General features: G+C 43.6%; 2 protein-coding genes across 4 annotated transcripts in view; one reads left to right on the top strand and one right to left on the bottom strand.

The window, feature by feature from the left end:
• The first annotated feature begins 288 nt into the window (after positions 1-288).
• Positions 289-6,404, top strand: GDE1 (glycerophosphodiester phosphodiesterase 1). 2 transcript variants are annotated; one of them, XM_069870571.1, is made up of 6 exons: positions 289-543; positions 1,852-2,027; positions 2,924-3,029; positions 3,742-3,834; positions 4,454-4,665; positions 5,049-6,404. In XM_069870571.1, the coding sequence occupies exons 1-6, from the start codon at positions 289-291 to the stop codon at positions 5,194-5,196; spliced, it is 990 nt and encodes a 329-aa protein (XP_069726672.1). In that variant the 3' UTR covers positions 5,197-6,404. The 2 variants fall into 2 exon arrangements, with proteins under 2 accessions (XP_069726672.1, XP_069726673.1); XM_069870572.1 differs by having other exon boundaries at positions 431-543; positions 1,856-2,027.
• Positions 6,405-6,494: 90 nt separating this feature from the next.
• The window catches only part of TMC5 (transmembrane channel like 5), a 30,087-nt gene continuing 22,654 nt past the window's right edge, over positions 6,495-13,927 (bottom strand). For both annotated transcript variants that reach the window (XM_069870566.1, XM_069870567.1), the window contains 8 exons: positions 12,779-12,868; positions 12,006-12,081; positions 11,043-11,176; positions 9,742-9,915; positions 9,515-9,593; positions 9,085-9,177; positions 7,754-7,799; positions 6,495-7,201 (listed from right to left, as the gene is read on the bottom strand). In XM_069870566.1, coding sequence (XP_069726667.1) covers positions 7,095-7,201; positions 7,754-7,799; positions 9,085-9,177; positions 9,515-9,593; positions 9,742-9,915; positions 11,043-11,176; positions 12,006-12,081; positions 12,779-12,868 — 799 coding nt within the window. In that variant the 3' untranslated portion in view covers positions 6,495-7,094. The remainder of the gene's footprint in view (positions 7,202-7,753; positions 7,800-9,084; positions 9,178-9,514; positions 9,594-9,741; positions 9,916-11,042; positions 11,177-12,005; positions 12,082-12,778; positions 12,869-13,927) is intronic.

Raw genomic sequence — 13,927 nt, 5'->3', positions numbered from 1 at the left:
GCGGGCCCAGAGCGGCACCTGCGGCTCCGTGAGGGGTTCCGTGAGGGGCTCCGTGAGGGGCTCCGTGAGGGGCTCCGTGAGGGGCTCCGTGAGGGGCTCCGTGAGGGGCCCCGCGCTCCCCGCAGCGCCCAGGCCCACGGGGGCCGAGACCCGGCGCCAGGGGCCGCGATCCCGAGCCGGACGCCGCCCGACGAGGGCCCACAGAGCGCTCGCTCCGCCCTCTGGGCCGCTGGGCGGGCCGGGGCGGCGCCTGCTCGCGGTCCCTCCCCGCCCCGGGAGGCCGCGGCGATGCTGTGCTACGCGGAGGCGCCGCTGTGGCTGGTGGCGGCGGGGCCGGGGCTGCTGCTGGCGCTGAGGGGCAGCCCGGCGCTCGGCTGCGCGCTGGGGGCCGGCCTGGCCCTGGCGCTGCCGCTGCTCGGGCTGCCGCCCGCCGCCCCGCACGCCGCCCGCCCCGTCCTGCGGCCCCGCGGCCGCCCCGCCCGCATCGCCCACCGCGGCGGAGCCCACGACGCCCCCGAGAACACGCTGGCCGCCATCCGACAGGTCAGAGCGGCCGCCCCCGGCACGGACACCGCCCGCGGCATCGGGCACCGCCCCGCACGGCGCCGCCGCGGGCAACCGGGGCCGCCCTCACAGCGAGGAAATCCCTCCTCGTGTCCCGGCTAAACCGGCCCCTCCGGTTGGCAGCGACTGAACGCGAGCCAGCAGGGGCCCAGGGGGCCGAGGAGGCCAATGGCAGCTTGGCTTGGAGCAGAAACGGCGTGGCCAGCAGGGCCGGGGAGGTTCTTCTCCCTCTGGACTCGGCACTGGTGAGGCCGCTCCTCGAATCCTGGGGTCAGTTCTGGCCCCTCACCACAAGAAGGATGTTGAGGCTCTGGAGCGAGTCCAGAGAAGAGCAACGAAGCTGGTGAAGGGGCTGGAGAACAAGGATTGTGAGGAACGGCTGAGAGAGCTGGGGGTGTTTAGCCTGGAGAAGAGGAGGCTGAGGGGAGACCTCATTGCTCTCTGCAACTACCTGAAAGGAGGTTGTGGAGAGGAGGGAGCTGGGCTCTTCTCCCAGGGGACAGGGGACAGGACAAGAGGGAATGGCCTCAAGCTCCACCAGGGGAGATTTAGGCTGGACATTAGGAAAAAATTCTTCCCAGAAAGGGTCATTGGGCACTGGCAGAGGCTGCCCAGGGAGGGGGTTGAGTCCCCTTCCCTGGAGGGGTTTAAGGCACGGGTGGCCGAGGCGCTGAGGGACATGGGTTAGTGTTTGATGGGAATGGTTGGACTCGATGATCCGGTGGGTCTCTTCCAACCTGGTGATTCTATGATTCTATGAAAGCCGATCCCCCTAGTCCTATCACTACATGCCTTTTTATAAAGTCCCTGCCCAGCTCCCTTGTAGGCCCCCTTCAAGAAAAGGAAATTATAGCTTTCCGTGTGCGAGCAAAGCCTTTCTGTTCTCTTGGCCTGCTCTGATCTGGCTTCAAAGCATTAATCTACAAATTGTCTAATCTGTAGGCATTTGCTCACCTTCTCTTTCAGAAAAATAACTTAAGCACTCAGGAGTTTTGGGGCCAGAAGAAGAGAGCAGGAGAGCAGGTTCTCCTCTGCATATTTATCCTGAAACAGTCCTAATGCCAAGATAGAGATGTTATTGCTATGGTTTCATCTGTGAAATAGATGGTATAATTTCAGTTGATCTGCAGATGCTTCTCAGAATAACCTTTATTCTGCCCATTGACCTTACTGAAAAGAACATTAATACTTTCTTATTTTTTATGAGAATACAAACTAATTAAGCTGTACCTGTGTCAAATCTATAAAGCTGTCTCCTCTGTTGTATATGTGGTTATTTTTTTCAAGGCAGCTGCAAATGGAGCAACAGGCGTCGAGCTGGACCTTGAATTTACAGCAGATGGTGTTCCCATTCTGATGCATGATGAAACAGTAGAAAGGACAACTGATGGGTCTGGAAGATTGTGTGACTTGACTTTTGATGAAATTAGGAGGCTTAATCCATCTGCAAAACATAGGCTATGGTAAATGAACTATTGCTGTTCTGAAACTACTGTTTCAAAAGTAAAAACATTCGTAATAAACAAAATTATTGCTTTGATCTATCACTGATTAAGATTCTTGCAAATTTAAAACTTATTAGAATCCCATGTGCTACTTTTCATTTGATTTTAGAAGCATAGGAGACACTGTCTCCTTACCTATCCTTGCAATAGAAACAGTGAAGCAGAGTCAAGATAATTGGCTTTCAAGGACAAGATCCACAGGCATGTAATGTGAGACAGGTTAATCTCTACATAAGCTTCCCCTAAATTGACTGCAGGACACTAAAGATACTGGGAGTTTCACTGTATGTCAAAATTGCCTTGAGTTAATTACTTCTAAAACTAATTTTTTTCACACCTATTTCTTGACTGATTGTGTCTCGAGGATTCTAAACATCAGGATTATACTGCTGAGAGGGAGCTAGTCAGATTTCCTGGGTACTCTAAGGTAGGAGCTGTGACCCCAGTGGTGCATTAGGTCCTTTCCAGTAGTGTGCAGGGGAAAATACTTTTATACATTCCTAAAATTTTTGTAATGATGCAACTTCTACAGTATCATAAGTGAATCCATTGTAGAGGAAGAACTTTTAGTGTGTGCTCTTGAGACACTGGAAATGAGGGGTTTGCAGAGTCTTGTAAATACCACCTGTGAGGCTGTGGGGAAAAGGAGATGTGCACGTATCCCGCTGTGTGTAGCGTCTTACTGGGTGAAAAGCCATGGCTGCCATTGCTGGTGGTGCTTGATCCCACCTCCGATATTAGTTTATTTGCTAACTATGTTTAGGAATCCATAGGAAACAGCTCTGTATAGCTGGGGTATGTGTGTACGCGTGTGTCGTGACTGCATTCTAGTGAGGAGTTCTCCATTTCTACAGGAGTAAATTTCAAGGTGAAAAGGTACCAACTCTGAGAGAAGCTGTTGTGGAGTCTTTGCGTCACAATCTTATCATCTACTTCGATGTCAAAGGCCATGCAAATCAGGTACCGCTTACTGTACTGAGACGCTCTCTAACTCTTTCTTTGGGTTTCTAACCTGCTTTTCTGTTGGCCTCAAACTGATAGGTGTGATACAGAACCTTCTCTGATAGGAGTGAGACAGGGTCTGCTACCCGTGTCATCAAAAGTTGGGTTGTCAGAGCAAAGACAATATGTTCCCTCGTCCCATTCCATTGACCTGGGAAGCTGCAACTTAAAATTCACATGAGACTCGTGTGAGTGTGGAGTTCAGCTCGCAGCCCAGGGTGCTGAGGGGAGCTAGCACCTCATCTTCAGCTGCCAGCTAGGGACCCTGCTTGTCTATAATTTGCATTACTGAAGGCAGATAGAGGTGATAAATCATTAACATCTTATGCATATTAGAAATATTTTCTTTATCATAGCAAAATACAGAAATACCTTCAGTTTTCCTTTGAACTAAACCCTAGGTAATGCTTCAGAGTTTTATCCACAGTATGCTTAAGGGTATTTCAGGCACGGAGAGTGCTACTCGTTGCTGTAAACAGAACCATGAAAAGGACTTGTGTGTTAATAGCATAAACAAGATGCTGTTTTTCTTCTCCCCCCTTTCCATTTCAATCTTGTTACACAAAACAGGGAAGTATTTTTAAAGGGGATTATCTAAAATTACTTGGAGTGTACAGTAAACACGAGTGTATGTATAAATATAACATATGTGTCTATCTGTAATTCACAGGCGGTTGATGCCCTAAAGCAACTCTACCTGGAATTTCCACATTTGTATAACAACAGCATAGTCTGTTCTTTCATGCCAGATGTTGTTTATAAGGTGATGTTTCCTAAAAGTTTACTTTGTTTTTTTTTCAGTTCTGTTGGGAATTTCAGTAAGATATACAACTCCCAGATCCAGATTACTTTTGGGTTGGTAAAATTGCGAAGACCTTTAAAAGCAATTGAAGGATAAATCATAAGTTTCCTAAATAATCTTGTTAGATGATTCTGTGCTCATCAGATGAACATATGAATCTTGAGCCATGCTCTCTGTTTTGAAAGCTATGTAGAAAAAAGTATGTTCGTCTTGCAGCTGGCATGTAGTCAAGTACCTGTGTGCACAGTGCCTGTTAAATAAACCTCATCTTTTCATGTAAATGTAGATTGTAAATTCTCATTGCCAAGTCCATTTACTATGGATTTTATTCCATTGCCTGACTGTTATGCATTTTTTTATAATAAGAGCAGTTGCTTAGTCAATATGTTTTAAAGAGAAAACAGTAAAATATTACAAATGACTTTCTAAAAGAGTTACAAAACGATCTAGGGGGAGGTGGGGAGGAAGATTTTGATAGAACTGTAAATGCAAGTTAGCACTTTGCATCTAACCCCTCCCAATTTCTATTGCTTTTGTATGAATTATACAAAATAATTGTCTTTTCTCCTCAATCTTCCAGATGAGACAAGCTGACAGAAATGTTGTAACAGCACTGACATACAGGCCTTGGTTTCTGAGTCATTTTGGAGATGGAACACCCCGTTTCAATTCCTTCTGGAAACATTATTTGTATATGATGATGGACGTCATTCTAGATTGGAGCTTCCACGGTTTCCTGTGGCGATTGTGTGGGGTTTCAGCTTTCCTTATACAGAAAAATTCAGTTTCTCAGTAAGTGTTAAACCTTGTTAATAGATCAGGAGGCAGTGTTCTGTTAGTAAATAAGGCTGGAGGTAACATAGTAAATGTTAACCAATATGTTCCATTTAGTGTTGTGTAAGTTTGTTTAGATGGTTTCTTTACATTTTATTATTTTAAGCCTCTGTCTTTTCAATTTGTGGGTGTTTTTTTCTTGTGATAGATCCTAAGTTTAAGCTCAAAGGGGAAGGAGGTGTTTTCTTTTGCCTGTTTACAGTAATAAAGCACAAAAAGATGACACTGCAAAAGATGATGCGATACTGATGTGAGACTAAAACTCAGTTTTAGCATCAGCGCTATCTGCATTAAATATGATAGTGTCAGCTTTCCTCTTACAGTGTCTTTGTTCCTTGCAGAGAGTACGTGAGGTACTGGTCTTCAAAAGGAATTCAAGTCGTTGCCTGGACGGTGAACACATTTGCTGAAAAAAACTACTACGAAAGTGTCCTTGAATCCAGCTACATCACCGACAGCTTGGTGGAAGACTGTGACCCTCATTATTAGACCTGCGCTTCGCAGCCTGAATAAATGGTCTTACTGGGGCAGGTCTGAACTCTTACTGACTGGGTGCTCGCTGGCGCAGACGGGGCCGCTAACGACCTTGTGGGGAGAGGAAGGGCTGTACCTCACTTCTGCTGTGTGGGATCTCGAACGCAGAAAACCCCTCTGCTGCACCACAGGCCAGAGCTGAGCTACAGCCATTCGCAGTCTCAGGAGAAGCCCAGAAGGATCAGATTTGACAAGCTAAGCGGGCAGGTTGCTTTATAATTCTCAGACTATGCCTTTGCTTGTTTGAATCTTGGTTATAAAGTTGAATCAGCAATTTTTGGTGGCAAAATTTGAAATCTCACCTTGATTTTAGTAATTTAAACAGCCTGTTCTACCGTTGTGTAACAGTTCAAGGTTCATTTATGACATCTTAAAAACATTTACATTGCAGTTCTCGAAACAGAACCTGAAAATAATGGTGCCAAAATAGGTGAGCGTATTTCCCTCCTACTGCATGGGAAGATGGCCATGCTGTGTCTTGACAAGGAGAAAAAGCCAGCTTCCCGTGTTCAATGTGAAAACTATGAGAATTAATGAGTAAAACTTGAATGTCATCTTATCTTCCAGCCTTTTATTTAAAAAAACAAGGGAGGATAGAAGATGATTTCTGCTACTGATACAGCATGTTAATGTATTTATTTTTAAAAGAAGGCAATGTAGCGAGCTCTGGTAGAACAAACAGAGCCGAAACGTCTTCTTACTTTGCTTTTTGTTTGCATGATTGAAGGGCACTCACAGAGGTATGTGCGAAACTGTAATCAGGATTTAATTTGAATCTGGAGTTAGAATAAACAAATACCTGATAGCTCATGGTTGCTGTATTTTTTAATCAGCTGTACAGCAAGATTGCACATGCACAAAAACATAACAAAATTGAATCTTGATCTTGCACTGTGCATAAAGTTTGTCCTTTTTTTCTGTACCTTTGGTTGCTATTTTTGGTTTGTCTTTAACCTAAGTTACGAGCATGAGAAAAGACATGCCTCTTTCCTATGGCATTTTTCTCCAAATCAATGAGGGAGAAGTAAACCAAGCAGCAGTGGAAAATGGGCTAAACTTCAAAAAAAAAATGATTATGGCAAAGCTGTGGCTCTGAATAAAAACAAGCTGCATGAAATGTCTTAAAAGTCATATAGGATAAATAAAAAATCTCAATTGTGTTATTTTCTCCCTCTCCTTTACTGGCGAAGGTATGTGTAGGGAGTTTCCACACATGAGAATTTTGGTAAGTAATCACTTACCCGAAGTCTTTCTTTAACTTTTAACATCAAAGCTGCTTTTGAGTGATGGTAATAAACTAAAAATGGCTCACAAAACTGAAAATGGAATAGAAGGTTAGTCTGGTTCACACAAGCTACTTTGCAGCCATCACAATGTTTCGGTCATTAAAAACAACTACACGTTAACGTCTTTCTATTTTTATTTGACCAATACGTCGCTTTTGGCTTAGAGCAGATATAAGCAGTTTGAACAACATAACTGATAAAAACCCAACTTTAGACCAAAGCATTTAATTCCAAGGGGCACAAGTCACGGAGTCAGCAACAGGCGACCAGCAGTGAAGGGACCCTCACTGTATCGAGGGAAGGGCCAGTCCTGGGGGAAGCCTGGTGACAGCCTGAAAATTCCTACTTCAAAACAAACCAAACACACAGGATATTCCCTATCATAATAAAAAACTCCAGTCAGGATGTATTTTTACAATCTGTTCTTCTACTTTTTCTTCCATTTAGGTGTAAGAAAATGTTTGACTTGTTCTTTCAGTCATTAGTCCACATAAATATTGCTTTCTGCAGAAACATCGCTCAGTGACTTAACACGTAATATTGACTGGGCCCGTTCACAGTCAAAAATCAGTCGCTGTCTTCGTCTTCCCACTGTGCTGCTTCCCTGGCACGCAGAGCGAGCACCACTGCCTCAGACACACCTGGCCTTCTGCTGAGAGGGGGTGTCTTTGGATCTGTTTTTAACAAGGGAAGTAATGTTAACGGTGCTGCTGTTAGTGTAACCATCACTCTATTCAAAAACACCACGCTATTTCAGTGTCTTATTTGTCGGGTATTTGGAGTGAAGTTACATGCTTGTATATACCCAGAATAGGTCAAGCTACCCTGGGAGTTTCTTCAAGACATACACTGCACATCTCGGTGGGACTCTCAGAAGAGGTTATTGATGATGTGGAGTCCCAGAATAGATGATGTATCTCTAATGTGGTGTAACATTCTTGCCTGTGGCTGCTCACATAAGACAAAATGGCTTGTTTACCCAAAGAAATTCAACTCTGGTAGACAGAAGCTTGTGATCAGCCTTCAGAAGACACCACCAACATTACAACAAGCTACCAGTAAGTACCTCCTAGGAAGAATGTTTACCCCAGCAACCCAGTCTTTGTTTTCTCTTAGACAAAATGCTACAATGCTGTCTCTCTTACTGTTCCTTCCTAAGTCTATGCTATAGCAAACATTTTTACAGAGCTGAGCTGCTTTCTGTGTTCAGCGTTACAAATGCTTACCTGGAGGGAAGCCAGCCCCCTCCGAGATCCTGGCAGAATAGGGATGCTGAAAACAGAATTGACAAGTAGGTTTAGGTTGACGCTTCCCTCATGTGCCTGTTTGGCTTGCATTTAAAAAGATACCGGTTACCTGCAACAAAGGTCTGTGAGTGTGAGTATTACAACACCTGTTCTGATAACGTTTTTGTACCTGCTCTAATCAATCTTCACAATTATTTCTATACATACAGGATGTCCTCTTTGTCCAACACTCGCCCACTGTCTATCACACCTCAGGTTCTATACGGGACAACCTAGCAGAGACTTCCTTCCTTTGATCATCTCACCTCGTTGGTTCCTGTCAAATGCCCTTCCTGGGTAGTCTGGCACGTGCTGGGAGGGGGTGTATCAAGAGGGGCTTCTTTCAACGACAGAATATTTGGCATTAGCAGTACTGCATTCTGGCTTCCAGTCCTGACTATGGTCAGCACTACTCCCACCCACGGCTATTACCCTTGGTTTAGGGAGATGGCTCTTTTACTCACTCCGGTACAATTACTCTGGCACCTCCTTTCAAAATCTGACCTTAACGACTACAAGAACATCCACATTTTGTGGGCTATCAAACCCTGCCCTCAGGAATCCCTCTCGTGGCCCCAGACACAGGGCCGTCCAGCATTTGAAAGTCCTCAGCACACAGAAAACACTCACTCACTTTAACCTCCCCTCTCTACAGTCTCTATTTACGTTTATTTATTTATATTATCACATTAACAACAGCCAGCCATGCAGGTGGGGTTGGTTTTGGGAACCTAAGAAACCTTTTTTCTTCACCAGCATGTTGGTGAAAGAGTTTTCGCTTAACCCAAGTAAAAAGACTGCACGGCACTTATACGTGCATACTTTAACGCTTGCTTGATGCTTCAGTAGGGAGGACTGACTTCAAAAAATAAAGTCAAGGTAGAGATGTTAGAAATCTACCTTGATGTATGGGATTTAAAAGCAGGTTAGGTCACAGCACTCAGTTTTACCTCAACAGAAACACTTGCGGGGGACACAAACCATAACCTAAGGAAATCCAGAGGCAGGGGAGGAAGGCAGCCTCCTTAGTTCCAGCTGTGGCCAAACCCTTTAGTGACCTGCACACCTAGATTAGGAATATTGAATTCCAGTCTGGAACAAGTAGTTAGGGAACTTCCATGGTGTCCTTTTGCTGTCTGGAGTTAACTAGTAACCTTGGGTGAAGCTCTAAATACAGACACATCCCAAAACATCCCCCTAGTTGCAGGGCTAGAGGAACCCCACAAAACCATTTGAAATTGATACAGCAGTATCCGAACCACCAAACTGACCTGCTGGTCTTGTCCTCTTGGCGCAGGCAGCGTTTGTTTTGCCCTTTGCAGTGCCCGTAGTTTTTCAAGTAAAAACATTTTATCTTTTCCTTCCTATGGTCAAAACACATTTGATAATTAGCTGGAATGGACTAATCATTCCTGAGAGGCTCAAGGCCTCAAGAGCAACCATTGACCAGGATAATCATTAGAACTCCTTTTATTCTGAAATGATCTGTCTACAGAGGGAGCTGCAGCAGCACAGCTTGAAAATAAAATTATTTTGCAACAACACAAAACTTGAGTGTTAAGTTTCCTTGCAACGGCCACAGGGGAGTGATCCCACCCACCCTTGAACTGTCAGGAAAAGCAGGCTACAGCTCTGCTACAGCAAGATGACATCAACAAGGAAGGCAAATTTTAAAAAGTTAAAGCTGAAAGTCAAACTTACATTTATAATTTGCTTACACAGGAGTTTGGTCATGGTCTTTCTTCCTTCTATTACTTGCCAGTAGACATAAGAAATAATTCTAAACACAGACAAAAAAAAAAGTCCAACATATAAGCACTCACACCCAAGAGTATTTCCTCCTAGTCACTGTCTCAACAGAAAGTAGCCTTGTTTATTTTATCCATTAGAATATATACACACATACCTTTTCATAAGCAGGTACTTACAGGACAATAACAGAGAGGATGAAGAAGAAAAGTTCACTTGTAACTAAGTTATAGTAGATCCACACGACCCATTTTGAGGCAGTGTAACTTTCCAGCATATTTATCCACTCAGAGACTGCAGCATACATAGAAGGCAAACCTCTGAAAGGACCACATTCTTCTGAAGGTTTTAACCTGAAAGCGTGTGAAAACAGCAACTAAAGCTTCATAGATCAACTCCTGACCTAGTTAACATTATGACTTTATACATCAAGATGCTCATTAGTTTCTAGAGCACTCCACTCTTTTTGGATCCATGATCTATTTTTGACTTAACTTGGGTCACTCTCCAGCCATTAAAATGCTCCCCCCAGGCTCCACAGCGAGAGATGGAGACTCCGCTGCAACGGATCCCGTCAAGCCCAGTAAATACAATCTTAGCCTAAATCTAACACGACAATCCCCGTGGCGCAAGGTACTGCAGACTGAAAATCCCAACTGTCACAGTTTGATCACAGGTGCTTAAGGCAACCATCACTTTGCTTTGCTTTCGAGGACATGAGTCACTAGAGATTTCAGCAACAACAGGATGTGATGAAGCAAAGCAGCCCTTAGCAAGGATTAACATTTTCAGGTACACTGGAATAGGAAAGCATTGTTTGCTTTGAAATTGAACCGCTCCAGGCAGTTTTAAATTCTCACTTTTCCATCTGGAAATGTCTCCTCTGAAATATTTAATCCCACCTGGATTCATGTGCAGCCACTTGTCTCACTGAATACTGAAATGGTGTGGCTGAGAACTGCCGAGGAAAAGAACAGGGGTGTATCCATGCATGCCCTCATTCCTGTGACCAGAGTTACAGGCACGTAAAAAAAGCAGCTTTAAAATACTGATAACAACCAAGATGCATTATGACAGAGGTCAGCACTCCCTGCAAAAAGAGCCTTTGAAGTTTGTAAATAATCCAGAAGTTGATCTCTACTGAGTTTTTCCAGGTGTTTCTCCACTGCAGACTCAGCAGGGCCCGTTAACATAAATAAGCCCAGGAACTATGAATACATTGTGAAAACTTTTAAGGAGGAGGAAAAGCCAAATTTGCTGTGACATTTAAATAGGCACCCAAGACTTGAATGCAACTCTGTTTCTCCTTCCACCTTCTTACAGGACAAGTTACTGCATTAACCACACTCCTGCAGCACACTGAGCAAGTCTTGTTTCCAGAAAACAGAACATCTGGTGAACATCTGAAACCTTTCACAGCAATTAAGGTAACTTTTTCTATAGAAACACAGGAGGCTTGAACACCAGCAAACTTGCATACCTCCAGACAGTGACTCCAATGACAGACAGGACTCCGATGAAGGAAGGGAAAAACAGCAGGAATATGAAGGAAGTTGTCATTTGAGCAGTTCTCCAGACTTTGCGAGGGGGTTGGCAATTCTTCACCAGACTGACCTTTAAAGAGATGAAGGTACCCTGACTCTTTGAACAGTGTCACCTGCCGCTTCAACTTGGTTTATGTCAATCCCACTGAGGCTGCTGAAGGCAATTGCTGGAATAGAATCTATCAAAAGTTTCTAAGAACTTTTTACATTAATTCGATAGATATACTGTAGTTTTAGAAAAATCCAAAGATATAGTCTTCAAATAGTAAGAAACAAAATGAAGTTCTGATGGGTTCTTCAGGACTCTGTTGGATAGAGTTTGATTTGTAGCATGGACAGTTTGGGGAAGTTTGAATCAATCCGACTATAGCTTTGCTGTTCTACATTCAACACTACAAACCGTTCGATGACCCAACAATCGATGTGTCATCCAGTCACACTACTGAAACAAACAATTCTGCAAAGGAAGCTTACGCCGTGATCTTTAGCTGAATCACCCTGCTTACACTTAGATAACTTGAGAGTGGGGAGAGTTGCTAGGGAGTAAGCGGGAAGCCAAAGTCACAGCCACAGACTGAGTGTCTATATTGACACATGCAATTGTACATCATTAATTCTCCAGTGTTTACTTTTACCACTTTATTCTGTCTCCTTAACCCCTCCTATAAGCCTTCCATGCTTGTCCTCCTCTCAGGTTTCACAGGTTTGTAATGCATCTGAAAAAAAGCATCTGAATTGTGTTCCTTTATAGCAAGCCCCCACCAAAACCTAGTCAATCAAACTCTCCCCTGCATGCAAAACCCCACAGCCTCCAGACAAACCCACCACTTCAACACAAGAAATTCTGACCAGATTTCAAATGGTTTAAGTTTATAATGAATACATGTAAAGTTTGTTACCTTTTTCACACAAAATACTATAGAAAATGCTATCATCTGGATACCGGGCAGCAGAGGTGAAAAGAGGATGCCAATCCTACAGGAAAAGATTTATAAAAGAAAAATTAAATCCTCACTATTCACTGCACAGCTCTCAGTGCACTGAAAGCAGAAAATATAACACTAACTTCATATACAGTAAGTATCCGGTTCTTTGGAAATGTAAGTATATTAACATTGATCCCATAACAATTAGTCAACCTTTGGAAGTATGCAACTTGAAGCATAAATACCTACGTAGATTTCTGCAAAACTCTTATAGTTGGAGTGACATACTCAGAAACAAGGCATCTTTTCCAGGGTTTAATCCTGAGACTATTTCAACAGAAACACCGTTCCAGCGGGGGCAAACACACAACTCCAGGCTATTCCTTTTAGGGGTTTCTTTCGGACCAGATGGCCATAGGGTGAAGTATGGACTAAAGTTATTGTTATTATCTACATAACTACAATGAGAACTGGAAAGTCACAATCCTTACAAAGCTGCTTTATGTATCATCTCTCTCAGGCATTTATCCTGTTCTTTTCCCCGTGATGGGAAGCATCCAGAAATGCCTGAGTAAGAATCCAAGGCCGCGTTGGACAGCCTGATCTTGTGGGATGTCCCCGTCTATGGCAGGAGGTGGGAACTGGACGGGCTTTAAGGTTCCTTCCAACTCTAACTATTCTATGATTCTAATGTTCAACAGTTCTTCTAAGTTAAATGAAGTTTTGGCCATAAACACATCACTTACCAGGTCAAAGTCTGCGCATATATCAAATCTAAAACATTTCGTGCAATATCAAATTCTGGCAACCCCAGTTTCAATGTAGTTCCAATAATCCTGGGGGGGGAAAAGCAACACAGCACAGTAGCATTTGCTAAAAGATAAAACCCTTTGTAGAAATCTCTACAAATGACCTCCCGAATACCAGAATCAATGACAAATTATTCAGGGGCTGCATTAACCACATGCTATGCAAAGCAGCCACAGCTCATCAGCTCATCAACCAGACAACACTTCAAAAATGAAAGAGAATTCAGCAAAGACAGATTCCCATAATGCACAGAAGGGTTGAAGCAAGACCTACAATATTTTTCATGGAACTCAAAATAAAAAGAAAAGAGGAAATAAAAAGGAATTGTAACCATATCAGAAAAGTACCCGTAAATAGTTTAAATGGCTTCAGGATACAAATGGCTACTCAATTCCCAAGTCCTGAAAACTTTCAGCCTCATTTAAAAAACTGCATCTTGTAGACTGATACTCTTAATATATCCTAAAGTATACTCGACTGCTCTACCTCAAACTAAATGAGTTTGCAAGTAGCTGAGACGCAGGCAGGTAAACAAGTGCCCGGAAGATTCCTACTGAGGACCAACAATTCTTTTCTATCACCTCATTTTTCCTGAGCTGGGAAGATTCAGTTTCCACTTGTTGTACCAAGAACAATACAGATTTTGGTAACTATTCAGCGTCACCTCACCTCGAACATAGGTCTTGGTACCACCTGATCAGCTGCATCGTCAATAATGTTTCAGGGCTGGGCTTTCAGAGGGTTAGTCTATACATATGTAGATAAATACAAGTAATTGTATTTTATTCTTTTATGGCCCCGTGCCTGGTGTTTTCACACAGCTCAGCGAAGGACATCCGTTACAGCTGACACTGCAGTCTTGGCATTGTGACCTTTCACTGGGAGGTGGTTTCCCATCCGAACAGAATGAAAACATAAGGAAGATTAAAGTACACTGGCAAGTGCTGTGGAGGAAAAGTCTTCAAGGGCTCCTCAATGTAGTTTTGAGCTGATTTACCATAAAGTTAACAAAGTCCTACCTTGTAAATTAGTCTTGTTCACATCATATGCAAAGGGCGAACAATGGATCTCCTACACAAGTATGG

The sequence above is a fragment of the Phaenicophaeus curvirostris genome, chromosome 16, assembly GCF_032191515.1.
Source record: "Phaenicophaeus curvirostris isolate KB17595 chromosome 16, BPBGC_Pcur_1.0, whole genome shotgun sequence".
NCBI lineage: Eukaryota > Metazoa > Chordata > Aves > Cuculiformes > Cuculidae > Phaenicophaeus > Phaenicophaeus curvirostris.
The sequence above is the reverse complement of the archived record's forward strand: the minus strand, read 5'-3'. Positions and strand labels throughout refer to the sequence as shown.

Excerpts from the sequence above, each read along its gene's own strand:
- GDE1 (XM_069870571.1), top strand. The coding sequence starts at position 289 with ATGCTGTGCTACGCGGAGGCGCCGCTGTGGCTGGTGGCGGCGGGGCCG. Across the intron at positions 544-1,851 it reads CGCTGGCCGCCATCCGACAG|GCAGCTGCAAATGGAGCAAC; the intron begins GTCAGAGCGGCC and ends ATTTTTTTCAAG. Across the intron at positions 2,028-2,923 it reads TCTGCAAAACATAGGCTATG|GAGTAAATTTCAAGGTGAAA; the intron begins GTAAATGAACTA and ends CCATTTCTACAG.